The sequence below is a fragment of the Diplodia corticola genome (genome assembly GCF_001883845.1).
Source record: "Diplodia corticola strain CBS 112549 chromosome Unknown scaffold27, whole genome shotgun sequence".
NCBI classification, from domain to species: domain Eukaryota; kingdom Fungi; phylum Ascomycota; class Dothideomycetes; order Botryosphaeriales; family Botryosphaeriaceae; genus Diplodia; species Diplodia corticola.
In genome coordinates, this window is record NW_017971506.1 from 41796 (window position 1) to 59140 (window position 17345).

Consider the following 17345-nt stretch of genomic DNA (forward strand, 5'->3'; position numbering starts at 1 on the left):
ACCATAAAGCCGTTGTCATCCCCAAGGGAATTCAACGAGAAGGCGAAGGACAGAACGAGTGTTGAAACCTCAGGGTATCCAGGAGCAAACGAGCAACTAAAACCGTATATCGCGCAAAAAGGGTATGGAAAGAATTGAAGACGATGAACCACCGTTCATAATACAATCAAAGGCGAGGCAAGACAGTCTAAACAACATTCACATGCCAGACGACTTTTGGAAACCCCCCAGGAAGAGCGAATTGAACCAACATAGAGAACGAGAGAATGTAACAGAAATGACAACCTAGATGCAGCGAAGAAGGAAAGCGTTGGCGCTCAAGCCTTTACCCGTTTACTTGCGCCACCGTCGGAACCTTCGGACGTCTTACGCTTCCTCTCCTCTGGATCGTCTCGAAAGCTTGGCCCGTTTTGCACCACCGGGGTCTGGAAGGTCAACGGACTGGGCAGCATGTTTGACGAATTGCTGCCGAAGCCCCACTCCGGGTAGAAGCTCGATGGCGAGGGTAGCAGGCCGCCGTCCATGAAGCGGCTGGGAAGTGCAGAAATCGGCGTGTCCATGTTATCGTTACGATTGTGTTGCGATGAGTTGTTGTTTGCGTTGTTGACAGGAGGGGCGGGCCTAGCGAATGGGTTCGGTGGCCCAGTTGCTCCTGCGCTGAGTAGGGCACTCGCACTGGGTGACGGCGGAGGCAAAACCACACCAGAAGCATTTGACGTTTCGTTGTTGCCTCTCGCTGGAGTGGGGCCTGTTGTGCTGTAATCCTTGGGAGAACCGGAAGCATGTGTGTTCTCGGCCTCGGAATGCTCATCGGGAATCTGAACCTTGAGTCGGGGCCGCTTGGCGTCTGTGGCTACGCTGCTCGTTCGTGTGGGAGGCGGAATGGTTGGCAGTGACGAGGTTGATGCGGTTCTTTGAGGCTGGTTCGGGAGAGACGTAGGAGTGGGCTGCTGCGGCGAAACGTGGTTGTGCTTTCCAACTGACGCAACATCAATGGACTGCGGTCGTTCCATGACGGGCGCCGGTTCCGCTTTCATCGGTTCCGCTGTAGTCGTGCTGGGCCCCCAATGTTGGGCAAGTAATGATCTGCTGTCGTCGATGGGAGTGAAGATGCTTTGGTTCCGGGCGGCTGCGTTGAGAGGCTTGGGTTGCGGCATCGGTGGGCTTTGGAAGTTGTGCTGTGCAGGCTGCGGCGGCGAGGGGACTACGGAGGCCTGGCGCGGCGGTTCCGGTGGGGGTTGAGAAAAGGCCGGGGGCATTGACTGTCTGCGCTGTTCCTGCATGTATACTTGCTGGACCTGGGCGTGCGGGGGCGGGTGCGAGTAGGCGGGCTGCGGCGGATGGGGCGGGTGCGACGGATGCGGACCTGGAGGGCCTTGCGGCGGCATGCCCTGGGGCGGTCCGGTGTAAAAGGGAGGGGTCGGTCTGTACGCATAGCCGTTCTGCGGCGGAGGAGCGGGTTGAGGGGGGTAGGGCTGAGGAGGGGCGAGATTCGAACTCGTTCTGCGAACGTGCGCACGGGAGTTCGGGCGAGAAATGTTTTGGGGCTGAGGGGAGGCGCGGTGGTGGAAAGGCATGCCATTTGGCATAGGGGGCGACCCGGACGGGGTCGCATGGCGGATGTGCTGGAATTGTTGGTTCTGCAGAGGGTGAGGCATCATCATAGGATGCTCCGGTGGCGAATGGGAGCCCGGCTGTTGCGCGTGCGCTTCGTCTTCGCCTTCCTCATCTTCATCTGCATCAGCTTTGCCCATAAAGTCCTCGGGGCCCTTGTGTTCGTGTGCGCCGCCATACTGAATGCACGTTAGCAGTTGCGGGACGGGATTCGGGAGACGGTAGGTTGCAAAAGATTCGATGCCTCGCGAACGACGCCGCACTCTCCCCACACAGGTAGCTGAGGCAAATATCCGGACGTAGATGCGCGGCCGTAGCCCGTACAAATACATGCAGACATCGAATTCGACCACCCGGATGAGTAGCGTGCATAAAGGCTCGACTCCTTTTAACCCGCCGTGGGAAGCGACGCACATATTGATATCTCCCGATGGTCTCGTTGATGTCGCCGGACGAAAACTCGTATAGCTTCTTGTTGTGGCCAAAAATGATGACGGCAACGTCGACGGAGCACAAGACGGAGAGCTCGTGCGCCTTCTTGAAAAGACCGCCCTTGCGCTTGAGAAAGGTGCTGGATGTGAGTGGCGGGTTAGCGCGAGCGCGATTGAAACCGTGGTTCCGGGCGAGACGGAGACGTACACAGAGCGGTTCCTGTCATCCTTGATGGCTTTGATCTCGATCTTTCGGCGACCCATGGTGATGCGACGACGTTTACCGGGCGCGCATGGAACGCGTGCGCGTGGTGGAGAAGGACTCGAGGGATCTCGGCGACGGGCGACGCGTCTTGGCGGAGGACGGGTCGAGGGCGCTTTGTTCGTGGGTGGAGACGCACGCGGACCGGGGCGGGCTGGCACGGCAGTGGCGACCGTTATGTATGCGCGAAGCTTGGAGGGTCCTAGGGCGCGGTGGGTGGTGGTGGGATGCGGCTCTCGAGCAAGGCCGGTGACAAGAGCAGCTCAGGTTTCGCGGCGGGTCTTGCTTCTATTAATAAATTAGAGGGAGAGAGTGCGCCGAGCCGTCGGACATGCGTGGCCTAGCCCTCGTCCCAATCAGGCGAATTTGCGTCAATTATTGGATCACGGGCAAGGACTAGTCCCCGACGAGGCAATTATGCGACAATCCAGTGCCGCGCGCGCGCTGCCCGCCGCCCGCCTGCCCGCGCTCCACAGGCACGCGACTTTGGCTGGACAGGAATCAATATTGCCTGATAGGGGCTGTACCGTGGTGCAGAGCTGCCATGTCTCGCGCGACGGCAGCTGGCTGGGCGCGACGCAGCAGGGCCCGGCGCGCGGGCGGGGCACACCTGAAGCACCTATTAGCCGACTGGAAATGACGATGGACGAAATGGGACAAGGCCCCTGAAGCCGGAGCATCTCTATGCCATGCTGACATACCACGCTGGCCAAGGCAACCGGCGAGGTGGTGCAACCCTTGCGCCTGCTTCTTCTTCAGGCAAGCCTCCATCCTTGCGCGCGCCGCGAGCCCGCCCCGGTGCAGCAGCCTGAGCCCTCGTCCATACCGCCGCGGCGCTGCCCCGCCCGCCAGCAGAACGGCTGGGAAGCAGGAGCAGGGCGGCGTGGGGCGGGCGCACGTCAGAACCTACAGTGCGGACCGCCGTTCGAATCCGCGAATCCGCCCTCAAACGGCCCCGAGTGACGTGCAGATGAGACAGGCTCCTCGAGGAACGGCGGCGGCGGGCGGCCATCGATAAGGTCGGCAGGCCCGCTCATCTGGGATCGATAGTGTTTAGCGTGGCCTGCAAGCGGGAGCGATACACGATCCGTCCTCCCCGGATGTGGCTGGAGACCCTCTGGCGCTTAGAGTCTCTAAAAATAACTCGCCCACGGCAGCTACAACCTCACTCTGCCCGCCCTCAGATCGCGAGCCAGCCTGCTGGAACAGATGACGGAGCCCACCATGTCTACCGGCCCCTCGTACGATGGCCTGCTAACCGATGCTGCATCATGGCAGCCGAGCTGAGGACTCCCCCACAGCCCGGCCCAAGCTGCATTGCCGAATCCTTGTTCTTTAGATATCTGCATCTAACCTTCCCTTGCGCTTCGCTGGGTAGCAATACGGGTGCATACTAGGTACAGCCGCGGGCCGCAGCCGTTGGCGCACTGGACCAGCCCAGCTGCGAAGCCGCTACTCCATGTCGTCATCGCGACTCCAATTCTCCCACCCTGCACACAGCCCACTGCAGCGCGCTCCGGTGGAGCTTCTGCGGCTAATCAACACGACGACAACCGCACAGCTACAGGCCAGCCTTGCGTTTAGCCAGCAGTCACCCGCCGTCGGTCGGTGGGAACAGAAACGCCGGAGGACCTTGAACGCTGACACGTTGCTTTCCTTTCGGTAACCATGCCCGCATCCGTCACGACAACGGAGCCTTCGTTCGGGCGCTAAAAAGGCACAGAGCTGTGATATCGCATACTGAGTCAATCACACTCATACTACGGGAAAATTACTCAGCATGACTACACGAAAGGCAGAGCAGGCTCTAGTGCGAACAGGGACATCTACACACATGCCAACGCTTCAGCTACCCATTCTTGCTCTTATCTCCACGTTGCAATACTGCACTCACCGACATCGTCATATCCGCTTGGCTCCCCATCTCAAACCCGGCGAAACGCTTCGCCCGCAGTCTACACTCAGAGCCCACACCATTGCGGCTGTGCTCAAGGTACAGAGAAGAAAAAAAGCATGCGCCCACCTGCACCAGCGTCATGGTAACGTATCACGCACGCGATCTCAGAGAGGCCGCCGCGGCTGCGGCCGGCGTCCCGCCTCGTTTGTCAGTCAGTCTCGCGCTGGGCTGGGCTGGGCTGAGTGGTGGGGTGGGTTTCGCGCCCGCCCACCTGCCTGCGCCTCGTTCGAAGAACCAGTGCCCCGGGCTTCCCCCCTCCCCCACCCTCTTCAGCCGCTGAACTGAGCCCCATCAGCCCTGGTGGCCATTTTCCCTTGCTGCTGTGCTGAGACACCAAGAGCCGCGCAGCGATCGGCGGCGCAGGGCCCGCGTAACTGTCCCTCCTCTCGCTCCCCATCCCGGCAGCGCCATCAGCCACCTCGTCGATGACTGCTTTTTTTGAGAGGATGGAGGAGATGGACCCTGCGGCGCGGCGCGGACGCGGGTGCGTTGGCGATCATCGTGTTTCTAGCTTAGTTCTTTTCTTTTCTTTTCTTCCCGCATGACCCTCGTGTTGCGTGTGCGTTGTGGGGAAGAAGAAGGCTGGCAGCTGGGTGGACGGCGACAACGCTTCTGCCTTGTGCGCGCCCGGATAGTTCCGCCCCGTTTGTTTCTCTCCCCACTGCCCACAATAGTTGTTCCATCGAGGTAAAGGCGCCTTCTCGATGACTTGGCGGATGAGCCTGGGAGGCAATTGGCGCTGAACCAGCTTTTCTGGGCACTCGCCACTGTTGATCTCTGTGTGCCTCGCCGGGAGGCCATTTCCGTTTCTCGAAATAAGACCAACGACTCGTTCAGGGCGCCTCATAGGCATGCATCCTCGCCTGTATGGAGAACGCAACATGTTGGCTCGTTGGGGTGGCGGTTCGGCTCAGCATCGGAGCAGATGGGATGGAGATCAACCTCGCAGCACCCCAGTGACAGGACCTTTTTTTTTTCCAGCTTTGCCTAACAGAAGAGACATCAACGACATGGAATCTCTAATTTACGGAGTCGATATAAGTGTATTGAACGTATGCTATGGAGATCAGGATGGCACTGCGCATTGTACTCACCATGAGCAATACTGGTGTTTTTCCTTTTCTTGTCGCGACGAAAATTGTGCTATCGGTACCTACACCATACCAAAGCCATTTTGCGCCATCAACATTATGCAAAGCTCCAGAGTCAAACACAGATTGTTTTCACCGCCATTTCAACAGGCCTTGAGGATCACGCTGATTCGAGAGGATGGAGCTCGAGCACGGAAAAATTATTGTCAGGATGGAGTTCTGTTGGTAGACATTTAAGAGACATCACTGTATCCCCAGCCGGCGAGAGTATGTTTAAGCATAGTTCCCTTCTGTAGCTCTGTTAATGCGAACAATTGAAGACGGTTATTGGGCTCATGTTGCGTTTAACCTGTTCGATAGCCTGATGCAGGACATGGTTGTGGACTGTGGCTCTGCAGCCAATACGGGCACACGCCCAAGCCTGCTAATTAGCGTACATATTTTCTCTCCTCACATTCCATCTTCCGTCTCACTGTCTTCTGGTGATCTTCACGGTTTGGGCTGGAGGAAGCGCCGAAGAAAGCGCGTCCACGTGGATGATCATGACGTCAATTACTTATTTGTGCCTGAGGCAGAAAGCGATGGGTTCCATGAGCCTGCGCGCACCAGCACATCACGGCTACGCTTGCACGCGACTTCATACGTTGGGGTCGACGCAATCACACTGTTCCACTCGGCGTGTCCCTATTGAGCATAGAGCCCGATATTGAGGTGCGTAATGTCTTCATGGGACTTCGCTCCTGCAATAGATGTGAGATCGGCCGCCCCGATGGACGTGCGCGATTCAAAACCATGATCGGCGCGTGCCTAGGGAAGCGGCAGATCATTGTTAGCTCTCGCTTGACGTCGAAGCATTGGAAGACCGGATCTTTTTCGATTCCAAATTGGCCAAAAGTGGCATTTGGAAAGACTAAAAGCGTGTGAGGCTTGGCGAAAGCATGGCACAGGTTTATTGGAAGCGCGACTGTGTGGCGCGCATGTACAACTGGGAATTGCGTGTTACATATAGACAATTATCCATCGGATCATCATGAGATTCCTCAACGCCTAGGCCTTCTGAGCATCGTGTCCCCAGTTCTTCAAGCTCCTGCCGGTCAGGTTAGCATTGCAGCTTCGAAGTGAGAGGCGTCGCATGCATACTTGTAGCTCTTGCTATCGGTGTCTCGCTTTGCCTTCTCTTCCTGCGCCAGATGACGCTTGCAGTACGCGACAACCCGCCTCATGTGGTCAACATCCTCCTCATCGTACTGTTCCGGGTCCTTCTTGGGGTTCTTTTCAAGGATCTTGATAATCTTCCGCCCACTGCGCCGTAGTCAGCACAGAGTAAAATCAAGAACATGGGTAGAACCCAATACCTCTCGTGTCCGATCGTTTCTCCAGAACTTGAAAGAGCGTCAGCCAAAAGCATGTTGACGAGCGGGCATGAGGGAAGCCTGCCCATCATCCTTGCTCCAACCAGACCCGGCTGACTCTTCTTGACCCAGCCAGTCCTTCAACTCTTTCGGAGACATGTTGACAAGTTCATTGAACTCCCTGCCCGACGTCAGTGCAACTCTTCGGCATATGATGACCACCACGTACTTGATGACGGTTTCGGTATCCTTGACCATTTTGCGAGATGTTGAGCTGAACTGTGTTTGAAGGGTAGCGTGAATGTGAGAAGACTGTTGATCCAGGCTCAAGGGATGTTTGGAGACAGGTAAAAAAGACGTCCTTTTCAGGCGTGGATAGGTCGACAATGGGCGAAAATGTATGACGCGCATCACGTGCAGGACAGAGAAACGGAACATCGTGTTTGCAAGAGACAAAGCCACGGCGGTTGGCGCGTGCGCGGGCTTCCAAATGTTTCAAGGCAATAAGAAGCTGGCCAATCAAAGAGAAAGGCGGCGAATAGTGTTCGGGACGAAGAAGATGTTTGTGGTTGATTGATTGTAGATCCGGACGGAATGAGAAATGAGACAGTCCAAAAGCGTGCCGCTAGTTATTAGCTGAGCCGTTGACACGATCACCATTATTTACCACGCGCTCTGGATGCGTCGAGCTGTTGCACGCGCAGCCAGTACTGCAGACTGTGGCGCGTCTCCAGAGATAGGCAGCCTTCCGGCATGTGGAGGGATCATCCTCGCCGCCCGCCCCATGCGCTTCATGGTTGTGCAGATAGTAGCCGTTTGACTAAGACACCACGCAAAAACCGAGGGCCACCCGTCTCCTGGACCGCCTTTCGGGACTGTGGCGGCGAACTGCAGTAGCTGCAGCTGGCCTGAAGGCGGGCGCCGATGAAAACAAGCTGCGACAAGCCATTGGCACCTCAGGCACGTCCGCGGCCGGGGTGGCTTCGTGATTCGATACGTCGCTGGGTCCCCGAAAAAGCAATTTGCGGGACCACAGGCCCTGACGCACTTGTTAGATCAGACGAATGCCAGCGGATGCCGAAGCTGCAGATTCAGCAGCCTCCGCAAGGAAGGACCCCTGGAGCAAGGACGAAGCAGGCATCGACAGCGATCCGCGGCGGCGGAGCCGTCAGGTCTTTGCAGGCGGTTCGCGTGGCTCAGCGTAGCGAGATGCCGCACGCACTTTGCGCCCAAGGGTGACAATGGGCCGTCATGCGGGCGCGGGAGCCAATCAGGGTGACGGGCGGGTGGCTTGCTCTCGGCGTCCCTGCGTGCGGCGGTGCCAAAAGGAAGCTCTTCGGAGATGGGCTACGAGTCGTAAGGCTGGGCCAGGTGGCCGTCTCTGGCGGGCGCCCTCGCAGAACGGCAGCGCGGGCGGGCGGGGTACCAGTGTTTCAGTCGCGGCGACGCGGCGGGCCCTGGTGTGCTGGCTGGCGAGAGCTTGCATCCGGGCGAGGTGTGGCGATGTTGGAGGCAAGGCTGCGCTGCGCTGGCACGGTTGACGGCGCGTGGGCGCGACAAGGGAAGCAGCTAGCTTGATCGCCATGCTTTCAACTCCCCTGAGAAATTAAAGCACGGCAAGTCCCCATCCTCCAGCGCCCCAAAACACGCCTTTGCGCCCTCCCGGTCAGCGCCCGCCCAGGTCCGCTGTTAGCAGTTTTCGTGCCTGTTGCCGCCGCCGCGCGCCGTATCCGACGCGCTGCCCTCTACGAGCTCCGTACCACCACCGTGCCCATCGCCCGAGGACGCGACCCCCTGGTCCCCACGCGCATCCAGAGACAGCGCAGGGTCCGCTCGCAGTCAATTGCTCCAGGTCGCTCCTTCTCCCACCTATGCATGCGCGCTCCATCCAGTTTCCGTCTCCACCACTCCTATAACCTCGCGCCGCCGCCGCCGCCCGCTCGAATCCCGCACCCCCCTGCGCGCGGCAGATCCACCGCTGCTCCCCCCTTCGCCTGCGCCATAGCGCAGTCGATGCGATCCGGCTCGTAGCCTTACCACAGCAAATCAGCGAACATGCCCTTCTTCGCCAAGGTCTTCAAGCCGCGCGACGGTGGGAAGAAGGGGAAGCTGGACGATTCCCACAACCTGCCGCTCCCGCCGCCCAAGCCGCGCTGGGAGGAGTCGTGGACCCGCAAGGAGGTCGCGCCCGACGAGGTCGAGGAGCTCATCCACGTCTGCACCCAGGAACTGAAGTCGCGAGGTGCGTAGATCCTCTTTTTTTTTTCTCTCTCGCCGCAGTGTTGTTAACAGGTGGCAGCGCTCGACACTCCATTCCTGCTCCTTCCATTCCGACCGGGCTCCGATGCCACCTCCGCGCGGAGCTTTATCCGAAGCTTCTTCAGGGATGCCTACGAGGGTGGACAGCAATACCAGGGGGGAGCTCTGCGGGCAGAGCTGCGCTTGACGGAGCCAATGGTGAGGACATACATGGCGAGTGTTTGCGTGTGCGTGGGCTGACCGAGATCCAGGTCCTCTGCAGCATCATGAAGTGGTGCTGGAGCAGGCTCCCTGGCGGTGTCGTCACTTGGGACGCGTACGAGCTATTCCGCGTGGGAGAGCAGGGTAAGCGCCCCCGAGAGTGAAAACGGCCGCGCAAGAAAGCTGACGGTCTCAGACTCTGGCATGGCCAAGCATGCGTTCGATACATTCATCCCGATTAGCGTTGACTCGGAAGCACGTAAGCAGATCATTACCGACTTCTTCGACCTTTTGGCCGCCATCTCTGCGCGTGGCAAAAACAACGGTCTCGGAGGAAGGAAACTGTCAAGGATGGCTGGCTGGTGGGCCTTTGAGCACCCGGATCACGGAAAGGGCTTCGACGACGGATACAAGACGTGGAAGAGGTAAATCGTGCCTGCTCCGGATCAGGAAACGTTGCTGACATGTTTAGCGCCGCCGATGCTACGAGCCATCTCTTCTTCGCCTACCTGCGTTCGCTAGCTCCGGAGGACAGGAACCTTAGTGGCATTAACACGCTCCCGCGCTCGCTCCAAGCCCTGGTCAATCAGACCGAATACCCTCCCGAGCCGCCAACTTTAATGCAGACCACTACAACGAAAGTGGTTATGATTGTCGATTCCGTGTCTCCAACTCCGTTTGCCCTCTTGCGCAGAGCAAAGAACTTCGAATACCGTGACGACGACAGGCTTCTTCAGAGATTCTCGCAATACGAGGATCCCGTCCAGGCTTTGACGGACGAGTGTCGCCGTGTTCTGCTTGCGATTTCGTCGGCTAACCAGTCAAGTACTGCTGCTATCGAAGGCTCTTCAGATCCCTCCTGGTCGAGGTTTGAAGATTTGGGGTTCGGTTTCTTGGACACTTCGCTATCGTCGCCTACCAGCACCAGCAGTGGTCCTACGTCTTCGAGCCCTGGCAATGGACTCCGGTCCACGCCACACGCTCGGACCAATACCGGGGGACGGCCGACCACTCCCTCGTGGGCGGACTTCTTGTCAACCGGTTTCCAGGAGGGACAGTCGCAGACTTCTTCTCCCATGTTGCTCCCTCCGGACAAGATTCTTCCTCCGATTGGCGAGGTCGCACGTGTCCAGAGTTCGCAGTCGCACTTGAGAACATCCGAGGATGACCTGGAACCCGGAGAACTCGCTAGCATCCAAACTTTCGACCTTGACGACACTTTCTGGTGGGTCTGGATGACGAGTCTGGCAATCGAAGAGCCCAACGAGCGAAAGGCGGTCTTTGGTCGCTGCGCGCTGCTTGAGACGAGCATTTCGAGTGGGAGGTGGCTTGTGCTGGAGGAACAGGTCAAGGGCGCTTCGGAACCTGTGGAAGGCGCCTACATCGCGGAGAAGAAGAGTAAATTCAGCTTCACCAGACGTGGTCGCCTCGGCCGCAGGAAATCCACGGGCAAGAAATTGCCCGTGAAGGAGCCCTATGACCGGACTCAAACCGATACGCCGACGAGCAAGTCCAGCATTGGTCCAGATCAGCACGCTCGCATCCAAGCTGCCGCAGCGCGCTTGGCTCAGCAGCAGAAGGAGCAGGAATCGCACGATGCCTCTCAGCGTCGCGGCAGAAGTGAAGAGTCGGCCGCCAAGACTAACAGCGTGATGACTTTGCAGCCCATGGTGGTGAGCGAGGCCGGTCCGGCGATGAAGTGGGCGCGTGCGTTCGATAAGGAGACCATTCGTGCTCAATACCTGGGTGACCCGGGTGCTGGCACGGGTCTTTCGCGTGAGAATCTTGCTCTCTCGCCCAGCCCGACCTTTTCGAATGGTGGACCCACTTCTCCCGGCGCACCGTCGACAAAGAGTGAACTTCCGCCTCTGCCGAAAGAGCCAGGAACCCCCAAGAGCGTCCAGCGCAAGGCTTTGGCACCATCCCCTCTTCCTCCGACCCCCAAGGAGGAGAAGACGTCCAATGAAGCGGCAGCTGCAGCTGCCCAGGTGCCTCTCCCTCCGCCTAAGCCGGACGCTAAGAAGGATGCTTCTCACAACAACGTGCACCCCGCTCTCCGTGAGGAGCAGAAGAAGAAGACCGGCCCGCCTTCTGGTGTTGCCGAGAGGCGCAGGATGTTTGAAGAGAAGCAAGTTTCTGCTATTGTTGGCCCTGAGATCAAGAAGGATGAGCACAAGAAACTCAAGAAGCCTGCCCAGACGAGCGGCGGTGGCGGTGGTGGCTTCAAGAAGCTGTTCGGCAAGAAGAAAGCTGCCGCTGAACCAGTTCAGCCGCAGAACACCGAGCCCGCTCCTGGTGCCAGCAGTGGTCTTCAGGTCCCGCAACAGCAAGGCAACGGTCTTGTTCGCACTCTTTCTGGAATGGGCCGCAAGAAGCCGACGTCCGCTGCGCCTGCTCCGGAAGCCTCGGCTGAGAAGACTGAGCCTGCGGCGCCCATGCGCAACGAAGCTGTCATGTATACTGAGGACCGCCCGCCGCTCTCCCGTGTCCACACCGACGAGCGCGAGGAGGCTGAAGCGCAATTCTCCCGCTTCGATCAAGGCCCCCTGGGTGACCAGCCCGCTTTTGCCCCTGACGACGACTCGGATGACGAGGCTCTCACTCCCCATGCGACTCGCTTCGAGGAAGCGCGTGAGGAACCCGAGACGCCCGGTGGCGATGATGTTTCCCAGGCGGATGTCTCGTCCATCTCGTCGGCTTCGATCGACCTGGCGCAGCAAGTCTCGCCCGCTCAGGATCGCTGGGCACAGATCCGCAGGAACGCCGCTGACCGTGCCGCGCGCATGAGCGACGACCAGCCGTACTCGCGCCCGCGCATCAGCGAGAGTCAGACTTCCCGCACTACCGTCGACGATGGTGACACCAGCGGCGAGGAGACGATTGAGTCTCGTGTTGCGCGCATCAAGGCCCGTGTCGCGGAGCTGACTGGCAACATGGATCAGTCCGGCAACATCGTTACTGGCGCCCGCCGTTAAGAGCGTGCCTCGATCCCTCGACCGAATGATGTCCACCGTCGCCACGACTTTTGATTCAGCATCTTCTCTGAGCGTTTCTTTTTTTGCAGATCTGAATTCGGCCCAAGGTCCTTTACACTTCCAACGACGCCGGCAATGGCTGCATTTGCATATACTGCCAGAACGAACCATTTGCGCCTACCCCAGTTTCTGTTTGAGATACCAAATTGCGCCTGGCCATTCCGTCACTTTTCATAGATTCGGCAAACTCCCGACTCCCTCCATCTCTTTTTTCTCTCGCGTCTGCGTTCGAGTCAATGCTTTCCTTGATGCGCATCTAGAATCGGCAAGTCGCGGAATGATTCTCCTAATCAATCGATTTTCGCGCACGCGCACACCATGAGCGTACACGTCACAACACACACACACATAGTAATTTCCTTGGCTGCGTCTCTCTGCATTTTCTTCTTCAGGTTGCCGGAAAACACATACAAAAGACACATGAGGGTCGTGTGCAGTAAAGAGGGATAAGGAAAGAAAAGAGCTGTTCGATGCTCACAATAATATGGAGGTCAGAGACAAGGAAACGACGTGGGGCGAACATCGGTGCGGTTTCGATGGATCTATGTTCGCTTCACTTCAGTAACCAAGTCCCCCCTCTCCTTTGCATTCTCGACCTGGTCACTTTTCTCCCTCGCAGATGCTGATTTTATTTTTTGCTCTGCCTACCGCGTTTGATTTTATTCTCTTTCGTGTCGATTATACCCTTTCTGTGTTCGGTTTTCGTCGTCGTCTTCTACTTCTTCTTCTTTTTCTTCTTCTCCCCCCTTTTTCCCTTTAGTGGAAGTAGTAGTGGTAGTAGGTTGCGTGGTAGCTGCAGTCAGTCGGCCTCTTTCTGCTTACCCTTCTTCTCTACACTCCTTATTTTTCTCTCTCCTTTACTCCCTGAGAGTCGGTAGAGGGATAAAGGAGCATGAAGAGCGAGAGTGAACGAGAAAGAGGAGAAAAATGAAGCTGTGAATGTAAGATGGAATCTTCTTTTCCCCTCTCTCTTTCTGATGAATGTGCGTGCGTGTGTCTTGAGACTTCTTCTTTTTCAGTGAAACACGTTCGAGATGTAGTCGGTGACAAGAGCTGAATTCCTTTCTTGTCCGGTTGCATGGGGCTGAAGAGGACCAAGCGGGGGAATGGCGGCGTTTGCTGCTGGCAATAAAGGAAGGACGAGAAGTGGTTTCTTGTTTCCCCGCCCTCTAATGTTCTTTATGTGCTGGCTGGCTTCGGTCTCTACCCCCTCTTGCTCTGGGTTGTGTACTTCACGGCTCTTGCTCGTGTACGAAAGTCCTGTTCATGTTCAACAGCAAGAAACAACTGTATGGACAATAATACCTTTTTTTTCTTTTGCAAAGCTTGTAAGTTGTACGGGAGAAGGGAGGGGCAACGAGCTATCGTACATGGGTAGTTGGAGAGCGCTCGCCCGAAGGAGGTTTGTTAATTTGAAGAAGGGAATTTCATGATATACACGTCTTTTTTCAGAGCCGGGTCAAGACTGTTCTTTCTCTTTCTCTTTTTTTTTTCTTTGGAACTACATACCTACCTACAGACTGAGCTTTCTTGAAGGGAGCAGAGGAAATAAACGTTCAGAAGCTGTTTGTTTGACAGATACATGCCGTCTACCCTTTCCTGTGAACTTTGGAACGGTGACGTGTGACGTGCGCGCCGTGTGCACAGCTCGCTGTGTCGTGGAAGCATCGTAATTGAGATTGTTACTTCTCTTTTGCCGTTTGCTGTCACAACGTCATACTTGGGGCCTATTCCGCCGTCAGTCTCATAATTCCCGCCGTTACTGGAACCAGCCCAGCAGCAGAGAGACGCTAAGCCGGTGAGGCTCGTAATTCCGCCATGTCGGTGATGTAGTGTGTCAAGCGTGACTTTGAACTCGATTCTCTACCGGAAGGTTTTGCGGGGAGAGTGCTTCGTAAGATAGAAGAAGGGCATGGCTTTTCCGCGACGCGCAACGATGATTCAGGCTTACAGTAAGTCATTGCGATGCTGAGCAACACTATTGCCATGGGCCTCGATGCGAGCGGCCACAATCTCGGTCGCTTGCTTGAATACACAAAGCAGTCGGTCGTCACATTGACGCGTGCACACGAGTCAGCTCAATTGAATCGTCATCGCCCAAAGGATGCGAATGCTCCTGAAGCCAGTTGTTTGTGCGAAGCCAATGTTTTCGGCTGGGCTGTGTATGATGTACAGACCGTCTAGCCGTGTATGCACGGGTGAGTAAAGGTCTCATAGACGTTGGGAACGTGAACTCGTGCGTCTCATCACTTGCCGAGAATGAAGAGCAAAGGCTCCGCGGTGCTGTGTCTTTACCAGACGCGAGCAAAAGCTGGACCATTTGGATGTGACTGAAGCCGCGGAATCTGTTCGAGGCAATGCCCGGGTCCTTTGCTCGTCCTTTCCAGCCGATACATGCTTGAGAGTCGGCTGACCGGGCAGATAGTGGCTGCGGGGATATCTGGAGTCTTGTGTCATGGCCGACAACGAGGGAGGGGGTTTTCGTCGTCGTCGCCCCCCGCTATTACGTTTCTCTGCTCATGCTCCTTACGGTCTGCCTGCTACGTGTCTTCGCTGTATACTGTTTGCTCCAACGCTAAGTGGGGTGGAGCATGGGCGGAAAGGTGTGTGCATGTGCCCTTTCACATGCTCAATGCTCAAGCAGCTCATGCATGCGTCTAAGCCCCGACATCTGGGAACGGTCAACGGTATGACCTGATGTCAACTAAATGGAAACATTGATGAAAAGAAGGGCAGGCCACGGTTTTCTGGCAGTTGAATCAAGCATGCGTTGCAAAGGACAGTACATAGTAGGGATGTTGAGGAAGGGGGGTGAGGACAAGTTGGGCGGGGAGGCGGGTGTGGATCACGGACCAGCGGTTCTTCACCGCAAAGCTAGGTGCTGATCTCTCAATCGACTGGACCCTTCCTTTGTTTGCCTCACCGACAGCAGAGAAGGGGTTGAGAAGGAAAGAAGGAAGCACGGAGGCTATAATACAGGGTGGTGGGTGATTATGTGCGCACGGGGAACTGACGATCCACGAATGAGGTGATCAAGGAGAAGCATGGATCATCAGGGCCTGTGGGACCGGTGTGAAATTGTGAAAAGCTTGGGTGTGAAGCTTGTTTCTCTTATCGACATGATTTACACGTGGAAATGGCGCAGGGAAACCTCATCAAAGCATCAAATCTGAAGGAAAATACTTTCGTCATTATGTTCCTGCTAATGTACCTTTTGACTTGTTTCTATTTTGTCATTTCGACTTTTTCGAATGATCGATACTATAACAACACTCGATAATACAGTTGTCGTGATTGTCCCCCCTCGCTGGCCTGGACAACCGTTGTTCCCCATCCACCCACAAAGCAAGGTCCGGCCAGCTTCAGAATAAATGCTGAAGCCAAACCGAACGTGGTATAGCCATGCATCGGTATTCCAGCGCCATTAGACGGTGACTCAGGCCCCCGGGTCCCCGTGTCTCAAGGGTCCCAATACAGCCCGTCGCCACGTTGAGGCGCCCCGCATGCCAAGTCGCTCTCCCTATAGCTAGCGTGGGCTGGTTGAGGCGCCACGTGAATTCCCTCCGCAACGCTTGGTGAAACAAAACGCGGCTTGGATGCTCCCCCTTTCGGACATGCGTGTCTCGGATCAAGACACAAATGTCGCCGAGGCCGAGACTTGTGTTTCCGAGAACACAACTTGCCGTCGAGATTGTGGTCTCCACGCTCTGGCCGGTCGATAAATGTTTCGAATAACGTGGAGAAGTAGCGGTGAAGAAGAGTAGATGCTCTTCGACTGTTTGCTGCGCCGTGGCGATAATTTGCATTGAGCACTCGCCGAATCGAATAGTCTTGGCTTCAGCCAGAGCCGTCCTGGAAGCAGGAAGAAGGAAAGCAAGGAGCGGCGGGGGATCCCCCCCAAAAAAAAGTAATCCTGCGGAAAGACAAAAGAGACCCGGGTGACGCCAGCAAATCATTTCCGCTAAAAAGGGTATCGTCGTCGGAAGCCGAAGAAAAGCGGGAGATTGGGCGAACTAGGCCATTCCCGAACCAAGTTCGGCAAAGACGTTCCTCAACATGAAAGCCATAAAATACAAGTCTTCTCTTGATCGTTTCATCAGTCCGGTTCCAGACCGGTCAAGGGTCGGTGGGATCCCTTTCAATAGATCCTCGACCAGCCGGGCAGGCCGCGCTGCTTCAAGCCGGCGTAGCCAGCGCCCTCGGGCCGCAGGCCGTCGTACTTCTCGTTGGCGGCCGCGATGGTGGTGAAGTCGTCGAGAGTGAAGCGCTTGGGCTCAGCAGCGGCCTTGGGTGCCGGATCAGGGTTGGGCAGGCGCTTCATCAGCAGGCGATCCTTCAGGGCGAACATGGTGGTGGTGAATTCGCGCTTCTTGGCTTCGGCAGCGGCAGCATCCGTGTCTTTTGGTTCAGGGTCGCGTTAGTCGGGCCAGAACAAGACTGCCGTGGTTTCTTGGGCAATGATGACGTAGGGCGCCCTTGAGCACGATGTGAAGCGATTCTTGCGTCTGCGGCGCATCGGCACGGGAACCGGTATTTTTGTGGAGAGACAGGCAGAGATGGTGATAGGAGAGAGCTTACCTGCGCGGGACGATGATGATGACGAAAGGTCGCGTTCGGCGATCCGTGCGTCGGCGGCGCCTCCTTCCTGGGCAGCGGCGCTCAGACCGGTTGAGGTGGTAGCGGGGACGGGCACGGCCGTGACGGAGGCGATGAGGAAGAGCGAGGCCATGAGGCGGGCGAGAGAGACGGTGGTGAAGCGCATGGTGGGCGGGCGTGGTTGGTTCTGAGCGGCGGGGTGGATTGGAAGGTGAGAGGAGAGACGTGGACGAGTCCGTAGCACCGGGGCAGGCGGGTTCTTAAGTTGTTGGACGAGTGGGTAGACTTGGTCGGTGAAGGATTCGATGGGCGGGGTGTGGTAGTGGTGTAGATGATTGTCAGGAGAAGTATTGGATCTTGGAGGACGTCAAAGGCAGGGTGTGAGGCTTTTTCTGGCGGGATCCCAGGACAGAGGAATTGGATCAGAGAGGACGTGGTTGTTGCAGAGATGTTGAGACGCAGGCCGGCCTGACGGAGAGGAAGTCGCAGAGGAAGTCGCAGAGGTCGATGACGGGCGGGCGCAGGCGCAACGGCAGCGGGTGGAGAT

At 57.0% G+C, this 17345-nt stretch overlaps 4 protein-coding genes across 4 annotated transcripts; 1 reads left to right on the forward strand and 3 right to left on the reverse strand.

Moving 5' to 3' along the window:
- Positions 1 to 317: 317 nt before the first annotated feature.
- Positions 318 to 2309, reverse strand: BKCO1_2700012 (srf-type transcription factor; the record flags this gene model as incomplete). Its single annotated transcript, XM_020273527.1, has 3 exons — positions 318 to 1793; positions 2029 to 2185; positions 2254 to 2309. 3 exons carry the CDS (start codon positions 2307 to 2309, stop codon positions 318 to 320), a joined length of 1689 nt encoding a protein of 562 aa, XP_020130089.1.
- A 4093-nt stretch (positions 2310 to 6402) lies between these two features.
- BKCO1_2700013 (dna-binding protein) lies at positions 6403 to 6965 on the reverse strand (the record flags this gene model as incomplete). The annotated part of the gene is made up of 5 exons (XM_020273538.1): positions 6403 to 6442; positions 6496 to 6657; positions 6711 to 6737; positions 6817 to 6888; positions 6937 to 6965. The coding sequence occupies 5 exons, from the start codon at positions 6963 to 6965 to the stop codon at positions 6403 to 6405; spliced, it is 330 nt and encodes a 109-aa protein (XP_020130088.1).
- Positions 6966 to 8762: 1797 nt separating this feature from the next.
- On the forward strand, positions 8763 to 12142 carry BKCO1_2700014 (morphogenesis protein; the record flags this gene model as incomplete). The annotated part of the gene is made up of 5 exons (XM_020273541.1): positions 8763 to 8949; positions 9007 to 9164; positions 9218 to 9311; positions 9364 to 9592; positions 9640 to 12142. The coding sequence occupies 5 exons, from the start codon at positions 8763 to 8765 to the stop codon at positions 12140 to 12142; spliced, it is 3171 nt and encodes a 1056-aa protein (XP_020130095.1).
- A 4198-nt stretch (positions 12143 to 16340) lies between these two features.
- BKCO1_2700015 (uncharacterized protein) lies at positions 16341 to 16964 on the reverse strand (the record flags this gene model as incomplete). The annotated part of the gene is made up of 2 exons (XM_020273542.1): positions 16341 to 16600; positions 16781 to 16964. The coding sequence occupies 2 exons, from the start codon at positions 16962 to 16964 to the stop codon at positions 16341 to 16343; spliced, it is 444 nt and encodes a 147-aa protein (XP_020130094.1).
- Between the last annotated feature and the right edge of the window lie 381 nt (positions 16965 to 17345).